Source organism: Hemitrygon akajei, chromosome 9 (genome assembly GCF_048418815.1).
Source record: "Hemitrygon akajei chromosome 9, sHemAka1.3, whole genome shotgun sequence".
NCBI lineage: Eukaryota > Metazoa > Chordata > Chondrichthyes > Myliobatiformes > Dasyatidae > Hemitrygon > Hemitrygon akajei.
In genome coordinates this window covers 146,501,619-146,517,149 of record NC_133132.1, presented here as the reverse complement: position 1 = coordinate 146,517,149, position 15,531 = coordinate 146,501,619, and the positions used below count along the sequence as shown (strand labels likewise).

Here is a 15,531-nt window from a genome sequence, read left to right as displayed (position 1 = left end):
TTGCATCATGCATTTGATGCTTTAGATATCTTATTTCACCTAGGACAAAGGCAAATATCTTTTAATTGACCTTATTGTGGGTATATTAAAGAAAAATTTAAAAAACTCAGACTTTTATCACAATCTAGTATCTATTTCTGGGAAATAGATGTGTTGCCCGACTTTGGGTTGGTATATTGAGCATTCACTATACCATAAAATGGTGATTACTTGCTAGTTAGATATGCAGGTTGAATATTTAAGTAAATCCTGAGAGCTGACCAACATCCATAGGAAAATGGAAAAGGAGATGAAAGAGAACAAATGTAATTGACAGCGGAATAAAGTTTCCGAGTCTAATTTGTCTTCCAAAATGTATGCTAAGAGTTTCCGAAAATAGTGTAAAGATTCATTCACATGTATAGTACATCATCATTCTTTTCAAAACTCTTGATGAAGCAAGGTAAGCCATTCAATCCATCACTGACATGCATGGCAATGTGATACTGGATGAAAATTGTTTGGAGGCTCCAAAGAGCAGGTGATTCACACCGCCAGTAGTCAGGTGGCAAAAGTGAAGATTTATGTCTTGGCTATAATGGCTATATATATTGTTGCAATTATCTGAATGACAAAAGACTCCTTCTTTCAAATAAATTGAGATCAAAATTACTTCCTTCTGCCTTGATCTTAACTTTAACATCGCTTCCCTGTTAAATCACATCACAGGATTATTTCTAATCTGTAATGATTTATAACCTATTTAAACATGCAATTTGCTTATCACCTTCATATGAACTTTATGTCCTGATAGGAGAAAGGCTGGAATGAGCCATTGAATGAAACTTATGATATTTTCAAAGAATATTGTCTGTAAATGGAAAAGCATGCATTTCGGTAATAAATATGAAATTTAAGTATCTTGTTTTCTTTCTTAAATGCAGGAGAAGTTCGAAGCGCTTTTCTTGGCTTATGATGACCATGCCACATTCCAGCTGTTTAAAAGTTTCAGACGTGTACGAATTAACTTCACCAATCCCAAAGTAGCAGCCCGTGCCAGAATAGAGCTCCACGAAACAAAGTTCAATGGGAAAAAGCTAAAACTCTATTTTGCACAGGTAATAAATTTGAGACCTTGATCTTATTCATTAAGTAAGTGTGGATTTTCAATGGCACATTTGGGATAGAAATTGGATCTCATTGTGCTGTTTTGTATACATAAAATGGGCACAAGGAAACACAGTTTTAGTAAGTGGTTTTCTTTGCTTTAGTATGTCTGAAAAATTTCTCACTTAAGGCTGAAAGTATCTCAAATCCTCAATTGTGATCTGAAGAAGCATTAGCCTCTTTATTTATACGGCCCCTGCCTTATATAGATGAAAGATTTAAATTATAGTTTCTGACTCAAGGGTAAATTGTTGTTCCAAAGAACAGAGGAGGTAATCATCTTGCTTCACATGTGCCATAAAAACAGTTCCCTTGTTAAAGGAGAGCTTAGGCACATTGTTGTTAAGAGGAACCCACTGATCACTACAGTTTAGCAACACTATGACTACTTTGCATTAAAATGGACTTTTTTCCCATTTTATTTGTGTTTACCTTTAAAAATTGTGTATAATTTATGCTTTTGTTATATGTGCCTGCGAGGTTACCACAAGGATATAGCAATAAATTTTACTTTGAAAGCCTCCCCAGTATGATCAGCCCCTTGCTGCTGTCATAATTTGCTGTCCACTTCCAACACTTTACTCTCGTCCATTCTCCAAACTTTACTGTTACCTGATTCATGTTGGTTGAAGGTAGGTGAACTGATGTTGTTCCTACAAAAGTGGGGTTTCACTAATGAATTGCAGCCAGTGTCAGCAACTCATCCACATTACTTGGGTGATGATTTAAGCTCAAATCAAATTAGATCTGGGCTACTCGAACTGGAGGAGCTTATGATTAACAACAAATTCTGTCCTATGAGACTATTAGACTACAAGGTTAACCACTCGAATCTGAATTATTATTTTTGAAAAAGATGTATTTTTAATCACAAGAGTACAACACTAGTTTATTTCATTTTCAGTGAGGATTTAAGTTGTTCAATTCTAGTCTGGGTTTCACATAATTATATTGAATTAAAATAAAAGATTTAACAGTGCAACAGGAATATGTTTATCATCTGGGTGGAGCGCAGTGAGGAAAATCTGTCAGGATACTCCTCGCTGATCCTGCCAGATTTTACTTTATGCTGCCAGACTTCCCTTAACACTTAGTCCCATAAAGCCAATAAATTGTCAATAATAGCTAAACGTGTTTGTTTTCCATCCCAATATTTAATCCAACTAAAGCCAGTTTTGGATAGCTATTCTGACTTTATGAGTGGTGTTTTTCAAGATCTTCTTAATGTGTAATAAAAATGACATTGAAACATAAAATGTAATTTTTTTCCCCCTTTGGCTAAAATAGCATTATTCAAAAGCTTTTCAGTGTTACAGTTGGTGCTGGGTTGAATGTTGAAATTGATACTACCCAAACACACTTCAATCAGAACTGTTATAAGAATCCAAATATTGTTCTCATTAGTTTGCCTTACTTTGGAAACCAGATCCCACTGCTGAGAGCTGCATGCTAACCCCAGTCTTCAGCTGCTTTATTTTCATGTTTATAAAGCATCAGACGTGCCAGTTCTTATGTGATCCAATCACTCTTTTATGTTATTATGAGAGTACTCTTCTAATAATTAAATAACTGCTAACTTCTGAAAGAGCAACATCAAAGTAATGATATTAGCTGTTGGAATCATACTGTCAGTGTGTAGTTCACAAATTGTCCTGCCACTCAATAACATAATGCGCTTAATTAAAGGCAGCCATCCAACATCCAGAGTGTGTCACGTTCAGTGTTTATTTTTCATATCAACTTGTCACCTTTCAGTAACATTCAGTTGGTTTATTTTTTCATAGTAACTTGTCACCTTGTAGGTCTTGATGTTAGCAGTTATCGTTGTCCAGAATCTCATTATTTTGGAATTTTGATATATTTAAACACCAACATTTCTTTGCTTATTCAAGGTGATGGTCCAGAGTTCTTCGGGTTTGTAACAAAATCACATTTCTGTCTCCAAATTACAAGTGCTTTAATAATATAAAACCTCACAATTCTGTGAGCACTTTAAGAAACAACTTTTAGCTGACAGAAGGATTTATTGTTTTTAAGAATGGAGGAAGGCTTGGGGTGAAGTGCCACATACTTTTCCACTTCCTGGTCTTCTTATAAGGCAGGCTGTCAAAAACATTTTAAATGACATGCCCTTGCTTTCCCAGTTTTCAGACCCCAGGCATGGGGCCTGAAAGAACTTAAAGGAAATCTCAATGTGAAATGAAAATGGAATATATGCTTAAGCTTATGTACATAAATGTTCTATATTCATCCATACTTTTGTCCACTACACTCCTATTGCTAAGAGTTTCTACTGGAAAGGTAGAACTTAAGGGATGAACAAGAACTTCGTCAACAAGAAGATCTCTAGTTGACCTCTTGATACTTTCAGCCTGTTTTCCTGTTTGATGCATGTTATAAATGGAAAGCAGTTATGGCATTATAGAACATAGAACATAGAATAGTACAGCACATTACAGGCCCTTCAGCCCACAATGTTGTGCCGACCCTCAAACCCTGCCTCACATATAACCCCCCACCTTAAATTCCTCCATATACTTGTCTAGTAGTCTCTTAAACTTCACTAGTGTGTCTGCCTCCACCACTAACTCAGGCAGTGCATTCCACGCACCAACCACTCTCTGAGTGAAAAACCTTCATCTAATATCCCCCTTGAACTTCCCTCCCCTTAACTTAAAGCCATGTCCTCTTGTACTGAGCCGTGGTGCCCTGGGGAAGAGGCGCTGGCTGTCCACTCTGTCTATTCCTCTTAATATCTTGTACACCTCTATCATGTCTCCTCTCATCCTCCTTCTCTCCAAAGAGTAAAGCCCTAGCTCCCTTAATCTCTGATCATAATCCATACTCTCTAAACCAGGCAGCATCCTGGTAAATCTCCTCTGTACCCTTTCCAATGCTTCCACATCCTTCCTATAGTGAGGCGACCAGAACTGGACACAGTACTCCAAGTGTGGCCTAATTAGAGTTTTATAGAGCTGCATCATTACATCGCGTCTCTTAAACTCTATCCCTCAACTTATGAAAGCTAACACCCCATAAGCTTTCTTAACTACCCTATCTACCTGTGATGCAACTTTCAGGGATCTGTGGACATGTACCCCCAGATCCCTCTGCTCCTCCACACTACCAATTTACTTTGTACTGTGCCTTGGAGTTTGTCCTTCCAAAGTGTACCACCTCACACTTCTCCGGGTTGAACTCCACCTGCCACTTCTCAGCCCACTTTTGCATCCTATCAATGTCTCTCTGCAATCTTCGACGATCCTCTACACTATCTACAACACCACCAACCTTTGTATCATCTGCAAACTTGCCAACCCACCCTTCTACCCCCAGATCCAGGTCATTAATAAAAATCACGAACAGTAGAGGTCCCAGAACAGATCCTTGTGGGACACCACTAGTCACAACCCTCCAATCTGAATGTACTCCCTCCACCACAACCCTCTGCCTTCTGCAGGCAAGCCTATTCTGAATCCACCTGGCCAAACTTCCCTGGATCCCATGCTTTCTGACTTTCTGAATAAGCCTACCGTGTGGAACCTTGTCAAATGCCTTACTAAAATCCATGTAGATCACATCCACTGCACTACCCTCATCTATATGCCTGGTCACCTCCTCAAAGAACTCTATCAGGCTTGTTAGACACGATCTGCCCTTCACAAAGCCATGCTGACTGTCCCTGATCAGACCATGATTCTCTAAATGCCCATAGATCCTATTTCTATGAATCTTTTCCAACAGCTTTCCCACCACAGACATAAGGCTCACTGGTCTATAATTACCCAGACTATCCCTACTACCTTTTTTGAACAAGGGGACAACATTCGCCTCCCTCCAATCCTCTGGTACCATTCCTGTGGACAACGAGGACATTAAGATCCTAGCCAGAGGCTCAGCAATCTCTTCCCTCGGCTCGTGGAGCAGCCTGGGGAATATTCCATCAGGCCCCGGGGACTTATCCATCCTAATGTATTTTAACAACTCCAACACCTCCTCTCCCTTAATATCTACATGTTCCAGAACATCAACCTCACTCATATTGTCCTCACCATCATCAAGTTCCCTCTCATTGGTTATCATTGCAGTATTTCAACACTATATCGCAGTGGTTCCATGATCTGATGTGCTCTTCATCGAGCACTGCTCATATGTAATGACAGATTGCAGATTCGCTGTCTCTGACAAAGGAACAGATCACAATATTTTAAGTCCCTTATGCAAACAAGGTAAAAGCAAAGTTTCTTGTTGCTCATCTGCACTTTCTCTGTAGAAGTTGCACTTTATTCTGCATTGTCATTGTTTTGCCTTGTTCTGCCTCAGTGTGATCTGTATGATCTGTATGAACAATATAGAAGACAAGCTTTTCACTGCATCTCAGTATGTGACAATAATAAGCCAACTCCATTTCAAATTGCATTTTAAATTCCAATGTGAAGGTACCTCAGACTGAGCATTCTGAAACAACAAGCTTCAAAACCTGAGCTTCTGTACCTACCTCTGCAACTGGATTCTTGACACCCTCACAGTCAGTAAAGACTGACGGAAACCACTCTTCCTCACTGATAATTAGCACAGGCACACCACAAGGATATTGATGACACCACTGTTGTTGGCAGAACCTCAGATGGAAACAGATTGGATAGCTGAGTGGTGTCGCAGTAACACTCATGGACTTGGTTGTAGACTTCAGGAAGGGGGAGCCGGAAAAACATGCACCAGTCCTCATTGAGGGGGCAGTGTTGGAAGGGATGAGCACTTTCAAGTTCCTGGGTATCAGTATCTCAGAGGATCTGTCCTGGGCCCAACACATTGGTGCATCACAATGAAGTCATGCCAGCAAGTACACTATACTTCTATAGGAGTTTGAGGAGATTTGGTATGTCGGCAAAGACTCTCTAGCAAATTTCAGCGGATAACGGTGGAGAGCAGTCTGACAGTTATCATTACTATCTGGTATGGAGGCGCCAGTGCACGGGATCATAAGAAGTTTCAGCAATTTCCATCATGGGCACGAGCCTCCCCACCATCAAGGTTAATGAGATTTCTGAAAGGTCCATGAAGCCATGAATACTACCTCACTATTTCTCTTTTTCTCTACTTGCTTATTTATTGATAATTGTAATTTACAAGAATTTGCGATTTCTGCACCACACTTCTGTCACAAAACAACAATTTTCATGACTTACATCAGAGTCAGTATACTTGATTCTGATTCTGATGGAAGAGCAGACTGCCAGTGACCCTGAGCAGGTCAACACCTCACAGCACCGCTGCACTCTTCAACACTACATTAGCAGTCTGCAGCTCACTTACAAATACCCAAACACTCAAGTTAGCTGGCTTTGGTGTTTTTTTGTTTCATAAGTGAATGCCTCATAGGTGCACAGGTTACAGTCAATTCCCAGTTATGTGGTTTATGCGTCTGCAGATTATTCTATATCTAGTACTCGGAGACAACTATTAATATTTAATGTTTAAAGCTGAAAAACACTGTCTAATAGTTGAGGTGGTACAATCACACAAGGACTAGTTGCCTCCAATATCTTAGCTATGAGTGCCCATGAAATAATATATCATAAGCTGTATCATCATCAACTCCTTTCCTGGCCTTACCTAATATCCACAAGTTCATATTTTCCAATATTACATATGTTTGTGATCACCAGCTACTTCCTCCTCTTGAGGGTCCAGAGACTGTAATGTAATTGCAAATGCTGTGCCCCCGTAACGGCTTCAGTTAAAATCAGCTCTCGCTGAAAGTCATTTTAATGGAAATAGTTACCGCCAAAGGGAGTGATTTTATAATCCAAAATAATATTTATATAAAGCCCCATTGAAGTGTTCATATATTAAAATTCCCATCTGGAGCCAAGTTTGAAGAGATCATTTGGGAATCGAGGTTCTGGGAGAGTTGTCACCTTCATGTGTCAGTGTAAACTTTAAAAAAAAATTAAATTTGGTGTTATGGATGTAATGGGTCCAGTTTCTCAGTATGTATTCCAGGCTGTTGTGCCCCCAATAGTCCTGTAAAGCTACCTTTTACATATGTTTAAATTCTTCACCAGTCAAATACTGAAATAAAATAAAACACAGTGTCGTGAAAAACCTAAGCTGAAAGAAGTAACTATGTGCATTTGATGTATTGAGGAAACAAAATGTGTGTCAGAGATATAACGCCGGACATCAGCAAGCTTGAGTGGAGTAGACATTTTGGTCTAGGTGAACAGAGGTATAGAAGATGTCACTATGTTTGGGAATCATGTGGTATACATCAGTTTACAACATTTGCCATGTAACAAAGCCAGTTACCACCAAAGCAGCCTGTTGGTTAACATCAAATTAATGATGTTTCACAGTAATCCGACAGAATCTCTTCCATTCAGTGCTGAGGGAGGCTCTGGGAGGTTTCTCCATGTTGCAGAACTCTCTTCAAAAAACCGAAATACTGTGGATGCCTGAGATCTGAAATAAAACAGAAAATTCTGGAAATGCTCATTGGGTCAAGCAGCACATGTGGTGGAAGAAACAGTTAGTTTTTATTGTCAATGTTCTTTCATCTGATTTTTTTTTTCCCATGAAGATACTTTGACCAATTTAGCAGTTATGTTTCTGTTTCAGATCTGCCCTGTCTACAATACTTCGCAGTAATAACTGACATTCAGAAACACGGACTGTCACGTGCATACTCGCGATCCTTTTCATCTGCACCATCTCAATGGTTCCAATTGGATCTTTCACCTTAATCGTGACAAACTCTTACAGCTATTAGATATAGTAGTTGTAAGAAACCATTGTTTCCATCAACTTATTCCAACCCTATTATTTCTTTCCCATTTTATTCCTCGTTGCAATTTTTCAGTTCATCTTTATTTCATTCTGTATTTTAAGCTGATGTGACCTTCTTGACTGCTTTTACCTTCTTTGGCTTGAAGTCTTCATCCTAGGTTCTATCATTTTGTAACTGCTGCAAAATTGTGGCCTATGGGACACCACACTTTGAGTCAATCAATGACTCCAAGGCTATTCTATGACTTCTTCCCCCTTCCTTTGCAGTCCTGATGAAGGGTCTTAGTCCAAAACAGATCCACAGATGTTACCTGACCTGTTGAGCTCCGCCAGCATGTTGTATATATTTCTCTAGCTCTCCAGTATCTGCAGTACTGCTTGTGTCTGTATTCTGTGACCATGCACACGTCATTTCGCAGACATAACTTGATTCTTCTGCTTAAAAAATAGTCATTTTGTAATGAAAATTAATTAACCCTGAAGCAACTGTGGCTTACTGAAAAGAATTTAATACAGGTTGAGTACCCCTTTATCCAAAATTCCAAAATCTGTAAACCTCTGATATCCAAATTTTTTTGAGTGCTGACATGATGTCCCAAAGGAAAGTTCTACAAGGTGCTGGGAAGATGTCACGGTACTGATCGTTTATTCCTGAATTTCCTCTAATTTCCTTTGATTGTGCCACGGTTCCGACCGTTAATTTCCCAATTGCTTTTAATTTTCTTTGATGATGGCACACCTGGTTTCCATCAGGACCTACAGAATAAGAACCCCCATGTTACAAACTCTAGTTGCCAGATTGTTGGTCTTTTTCCTGTGTGATAACTAATGTTTCTTAACCGCTTAGAACTGTTTGTTCTAAGTTTAGCTCCAGTTTCAAGGTTTACCTATGAGACTCCATCTCTCTGAGTCAAGGTTCCACGTCAAGTCTCTGAGTCAAGGCTCTGTGTCAAGGCTCCATATCGGGGCTCTGTGTCAAGATCCCTCCTGTTTGCTGTTCGGCGTTTACGCCCATGCAAGCATCCTAACTCAATCTCTGTGCCTGTGTCCTGCACTTGGGTTTGCCTCATTCACCACGTTCCATTGCAACAGAAGATTCCTAGGCAATGTACAGGTCTCCCGCACATCACAGACGTAATGAACAGAAGTTAATAAAAAATAGAAAATCACTGTCTAAAGCAAAAAATGAAGATCCCGATCGTGTATTAAGAGAGTGGATTCATCAGTGTCAGAATTGACAAATGCTGCCTAGCAATATGCTGATCATGAAACAAGCAAAGATCTGTCACATGAACTGAAAGTTGAACCTAATTGTGAATATTCAGTAGGCTGGTTACAGAAATTTAAGCAAAGGCGTGACATTAAATTTTTAAAGTAAAACATCTGCTTGAAAATTCCACAAAGTGCTGGGATGCAGATCAGCTGGAAAAATGGGCTGAAAATCTTCAGATGGAATTTAATGCAGACAAGTGTAAGGTGTCGCACTTCAGTAGGGTCAAACAGGGTAGGTCTTACAGATAGTGCATAAATTCAGAGTCGGAAATGATGGTGATCTCAAGCTATCTCACTATATATTCCAAAATCCAAAATTTGAAACTTTTCCACCCCCAAGCTTTTTAGATCGGGGTGCTCAGCCTGTACCACCAGTTTGAACGTATTTCAATTGTACACTTAATAGACTTCTCTCTAATGTTTAGTTAAAGCTTTCTGGACCTTGGCTGTATCAACAAAATCATTTGTGTCTTATCTATCTTCACATTTCTCCTTACCATCTTTAAAACATTAAGAAAGTTCTTAACCCTCTAATTAGCAGAAAGTATAATGCTGCTTGGTGTAATTATTTCTCTCTGTTTAACTCTTGTGGTCCAACTATTATTATTGCAGAAAATAAACAGTTGTTGTTATTTGGTGCACTCTGGATTATGACCTAAATGAGTACCTATATTTTTTCGCAGGTTCAAAATCAAGGTTCAGTTGGAGATAACCTGCACCTTGCCCCTCCACAGCCAGCAAAACAGTTTCTCATCTCCCCTCCAGCATCACCACCTGTGGGTTGGCAACAAATTGATGATGCAACTCCAATCATCAACTACGATCTTCTCTATGCAGTGGCAAAACTGGGACCTGGTAGGTTTTTCCATGTCCAGTAGTTTTGTTGCCGCTATTGATCAGTAACCTATTGAGGGCACATTTTTCCGGGATAAACTTGGAGGAAAGTATCAATCTTTTAGGATAGAGATATACGTAAAAGCTTACCAGGAAGTGGGGTGCAGTTAATAAATCTGTTATCCTGGTTGATTAATAAATGTCTTTCATCTTCAGCTGATCCTTTTCATCTGCCTGCGATATGTACAAATTTTGTTTAGTCTAGTTTCTGTCTTGCTTCCTCACTATACCTTGAAATAGAGCTTTTCATGTGAACATTTTCATAAACTTGGATATTTTATTGTATTTGATATTAAATAGTCACTATGAAATTAATTACTTTGTACTATCTATAACATTTCAAATGCTTGCCTACAGTTCAGAAATTCTTGTGACCTGATGAAAAGTGGTAATTTATGTAGAGATCAAATAACTGTAGGTTCTAGTGTTATTATTGGGAGCAAACATGGATACCAGTTTCACAGAAAATAATAAAACTACAGTACGTCATATCATACAACATAAGAGTAATAGTTATAAGTATTTGTTAAATAAGGGAATTCTGACATGATAGGAGTTTTGGACAAATTCTGGAAGATTAAGCTACAAATACATAACCAGCACAATTTAAGGTAATTAACGTACAGCATGGCTCCTGTTTACACTACCAGCTCTCATTTTGTCATGACCACTGTTTCCTCTAAGCTGCATGGGTGTGCAACCTCAGGGTAACTGATATACTTCTGCACACATAGCCCTTGTTGCCATGTAGCTGGAATTATCTTTTATATAATGTTTTTTTTTTAAGTGACGCGCCATTTTCAGGCCATGTAAAGATGTCCTGTTCAAAGCAGTGGTTGGTCCATGCTGCTGTAAAAAAAATCGAGAGAGCGTCAGTCAAGATGCCAAAAGCTTTCTGGTGGAAAATTAATCTTTTTTCAAATTGTTTAAAATCATTCTTTATTTCCAAAGTAGAATTCTGCAACAAACAATAAGAATTCCCAGCTCAGGTATTTACTGAACTGCCAAACATTGGACCAGATCATACTTGATCCAAACCATTGTCCAGTCTCACTGAACAATACTAACACTGCTGTCATTCTGACTGTCAATGACTTTGAAACCTTGGATCTGTGTCCTTCCCATGTGTAGACTAGGCTATGAGTGACAACAGAGTGAGGCCTCACCCCGACAGACATTGACATCCCAACTGGTCATTACCCTGCCTTATCAAAATCAAAATCAGGTTTATTATCACCGGCATGTGTCGTTAAATTTGTTAACTTAGCAGCAGCAGTACAATCCAATACATGATAATATCAAAATATATAAATCAATTACAGTAAATATATATATATATTAGAATATATAAAATAGAGCAAAAACAGAAATAATATATATATTTTTAAAGTGCAGTAGTGTTCATGGGTCCAATGTCCATTTATGAATTGTATGGCAGAAGAGAAGAGCTGTTCTTGGATCATTGAATGTGTGTCTTCATGCTTCTGTACCTCCTTCCTGATGATAACAAAGAGATGAGGGCATGTCTTGGGTGGTGGGGGTCCTTAATAATGGACATTGCCTTTCTGAGGCACCATTCCTTGAAGATGTCTTGGTTACTACGGAGGCTAGTACCTGAGATAGAGCTGACTAATTTTACAACTTTCTGTAGCTTTTTTCAGTCCTGTGCAGTAGCCCTTCCTATCCCCCCCCCCCCCATACCAGAGAGTGATGCAGCCTGTCAGAATGTTCTCCATGGTATATCTATGGAAGTTCTCGAGTGTTTTAGTTGACAAACCAAATCTCTTCAAACTCCTAATGAAATATAGCCACTTTCTTCCTTCTTTATAGCTGCATCGATATGTTGAGACCAGGTTAGACTCTCAGAGATCTTGACACCCAGGAAGTTCAAAATGCTCACTCTCTCTCCAGCTCTGATCCCTCTTTGAGGATTGGTTCATATTCCCTTGTCTTACCCTTTCTGAAGTCCACAATCAGCTCTTTGGTCTTACTGACATTGAGTGCCAGGTTATTGCTGTGACACCACTCAACTAACTGGCATGTCTCGCCCCTGTACACACTCTCATCTCCGTCTGAGATTCTACCAACAATGGTTGTATTATCAGCAAATTTATCAATGGTATTTGAGCTACACCTAACTACACAGTCATGGGAGTAGAGGGAGCAGAGCAGTGCACTAAGCATGTACCCCCTGAGGTGCACCAGTGTTGATCATCAGCAAGGAGATATTATCGCCAACACAGATTGTGGTCTTCTGGTTAGGAAGTCGAGGATCTAATTATAGAGGCCCGGGTTCTGTAACTTATCAATTAGGATTGTGGGGATGATGGTGTTAAATGCTGAGCTATAGTCAACAAACAGCATCCTGACGTAGATGTTTGTATATTTCAGGTGATCTAAGGCCATGTGAAGAGCCATTGAGATTGCGTCAGCTATTGTGGCTATAGGCAACTTGCAGTGGGACCAGGTCCTTGCTGAGGCAGGAGTTCCTTCTAGTCATGACCAACCTCTAGATGTGAGTGCTACAGGATGATAGTCATTAAAGCAGCTCACACTACTCTTCTTAGGCACTGGTATAATTATTAGCTTTTTGAAGCAAGTGGGAACTTCTGACTGTAGCAATAAGAGGTTAAAAATTACTTAGACAGAATGATCTTTGATGGTCACAGTCAATTAAAAGGTTTAAATTCATTTAGATAAGTAAAAATAATATTTAAACCAATAAAAATTGCAAAATATTTTCATTAAAATCACCAGGTTAAATAAAAATATGAATTATATAGAGAATTAAAGAAAATTTTAAAATTAAGCTCAACTTATCATTTTCATTGCTATCATGCTGAAAAGTTGGTGTAAATCATGAAGTATAATTCATAAGGTACTGTGGGACTCAGTGGTAACCCTGGGATGGAGTGAAGGATGCCCCCACATAGGTCCTCTGGTGCTTTATTTTTCAAACTACAATGGCAATCAGAAACGTGCATATTCACACACTGCAGCTAATTGCTGGTTCTCTACAAAATTGCTGGGCGGCACTCCATATAGACTGGCCAATTAATGCTTATCCATCCCTGATGCTGCAAGATATTCCATTTTGCTAAAAACCATCATTAAACATCGGATTGCTAATCATTTGCAGCACATAACCTGGTCTTTCTGCCTGACAGTAGTACTGATTGAAGAGGTGTGAGCTAAGCTTCTTCCCATGCCAGGAGTGGTCTGATTTATTTGGATGTACATTTGAGCTGTACTCTGCAGCCCCGTGCACCAAAGGTGGGGAAGTAGCATTAAGCTGGATAGATTTTCTTTTGGCTGACCTGGAGATAATGGACTGAATATCTGTGCCCTACATTTCTATCATAATGTGTTTCTAGTTTTGGACAGTAACATAAAGAAAGGTGAGATACAGAGTCTGTCACTGTACTCCAGGCAGTAAAGCAATCACTGCTTTTTCTCTATGGTGGAAGAAAATGATATTTAGCATACTGCAACTGGAATGATATTTCTGTAATATATTAACTTTCTCAGCTGGAAATTCATCCTGGGCGTGCTTTGAGAAAAGGATTCGTCAGACTGCATCAAAATCTTGGTTTCCTCCCACAGTCCAAAGACGGACTGGCTGTTAGGTTAATTGGTCACTGTTAGGTTAATTGTCCCAAGATTAGGCTAGGGTTAAGTTGGGGGAGTACTGTGTGGTTTGGCTGGAAGGACCGGGAGGGCCTATTCCATGCTGTTTCTCTATAAGTAAATAAAAGGGCAGGATTCTGATATCCAACAAGTGGCACATGCTCAACAATCGAAGTGGTAGGAATTACAAAGGCCATTTTTGCTCCTTTGCATCATACAAAAACCCACACCTAGGTCAGGCAGAGTTGATTTCTCCATGCCCACTCTATCTATTAGTCCACCCATCACCTCTGTTGGGCAGGCTAGTTGAGGTTAGAATTAGTCATGTGCTCTTGTATTAAATATTCTAAGTGTCACTGTTTGGCAGAGGAAAGTGAAAATGCAACATTAAACATTGTGCAGGTATGACATTTCCAATTTCAAGTGCTAATCCTGGAGAGCAAAGAAGTCACAAGCCAAAGGGAAACTCTCAGTCATATTGACCATAGTCATATCTTATCTATTGCCTGCAAATTAAACGCATATTCAGAATCGGAATCAGATACACTATTATCACTGACTTATGGGACATGAAATTGGTTGTTTTGTGGCTGCAGTGTGTCTGTGGATGGAGGAAGAGATACAAATATAATATTGAATCAGCACGCTTCCAGAGAGAAAGCCCCAAAAGAGATTTCAAAGTTAAGCCATGGATTATTGATTAATGCCCCAATTTTATAGACAGCAAAAACTCAAAATATGATCATTTTGAAAGATTTTACACTAATTTTATGTTGTTTTTTCCATAATACATATTTACAATTGTGTTGGAAACCTGTAATGAAATTTGATCCTAGTATGACTGATGTTCCAATCCAAGGACACAGAGCTCTGAAATCCAACATAATTGAATTCCCTTTAAACATCTTATGAGCATGGTTTATTTATTTTACAAACTGTATTATTGCTGTCCACATTATGACATTACTTTTCATAGTCCCATCATGGTTCAAAATTCACAATTCAAAGTAAATTTATTATCAAGGTACATATACTGCATGTCACTACATACAACCTTGAGATTCATTTTCTTCCATGCATTTGCATTAGAACAAAAATCTACAATAGAATCAATGAAAACTGCATACAAAGAAAGACTGACAAACAGCCAATGTGTAAAAGACAAACTGTGCAGCTAAAGAAATAAATAGATAAACAATACTGAGAATATGAGTTGTAGAGTCCTTGAAAGTGATTCCATAAGTAGTGGAATCGGTTCAGAGTTGAGGTGATTGAAGTTAACCATGCTGGTTCAGGAGCTAATAGTTGAAGGGTAATAACTGTTGCTGAACCTGCTGGTGTGGAACCTATGACTACTGTACCTCCTTCCCAATGGCAACAGCAGGAAGAGAGCATGTTCTGGCTGGTGGGGTTCTTGATGATGGATGTTGCTTTCTGGTGGTGATGGTAGCTGTGATAGTATTTCAGCATCCGCTTAGCACATAGATCAACTTTTAGATCAGTGTTTGCTTGGACTCCTATCCTTATTGCAGCTGTATGAATGAAGTCACTGGAGAAAAGTACTGGTAGATTTGAAGCAGCCTCTTTATACAACAAATCTTAAGATTCAGCCAGTATTATATTGAGAACCTTTCGGTTGAAAGGTCTGGTTGGCCCATGCTACCCAGTATTTTATGTGCTAGACATCAAAGGGCAATTCCATATTTACAACATATCTACAATGCTTTCTTTGAAACTACACACAAACTTCGCACCTCCCGATTCGCACCCACACCGCAGACATCTAATTTAATTTTAATCAGC

The 15,531-nt window shown here is 39.1% G+C and overlaps 1 protein-coding gene across 2 annotated transcripts in view; it reads left to right on the top strand.

The window, feature by feature from the left end:
• Window positions 1-15,531, top strand: part of rcan2 (regulator of calcineurin 2) — a 332,806-nt gene that overhangs the window by 261,132 nt on the left and 56,143 nt on the right. For both annotated transcript variants that reach the window (XM_073057216.1, XM_073057217.1), the window contains 2 exons: window positions 924-1,097; window positions 9,891-10,062. In XM_073057216.1, the coding sequence (XP_072913317.1) occupies window positions 924-1,097; window positions 9,891-10,062 (346 nt within the window). The remainder of the gene's footprint in view (window positions 1-923; window positions 1,098-9,890; window positions 10,063-15,531) is intronic.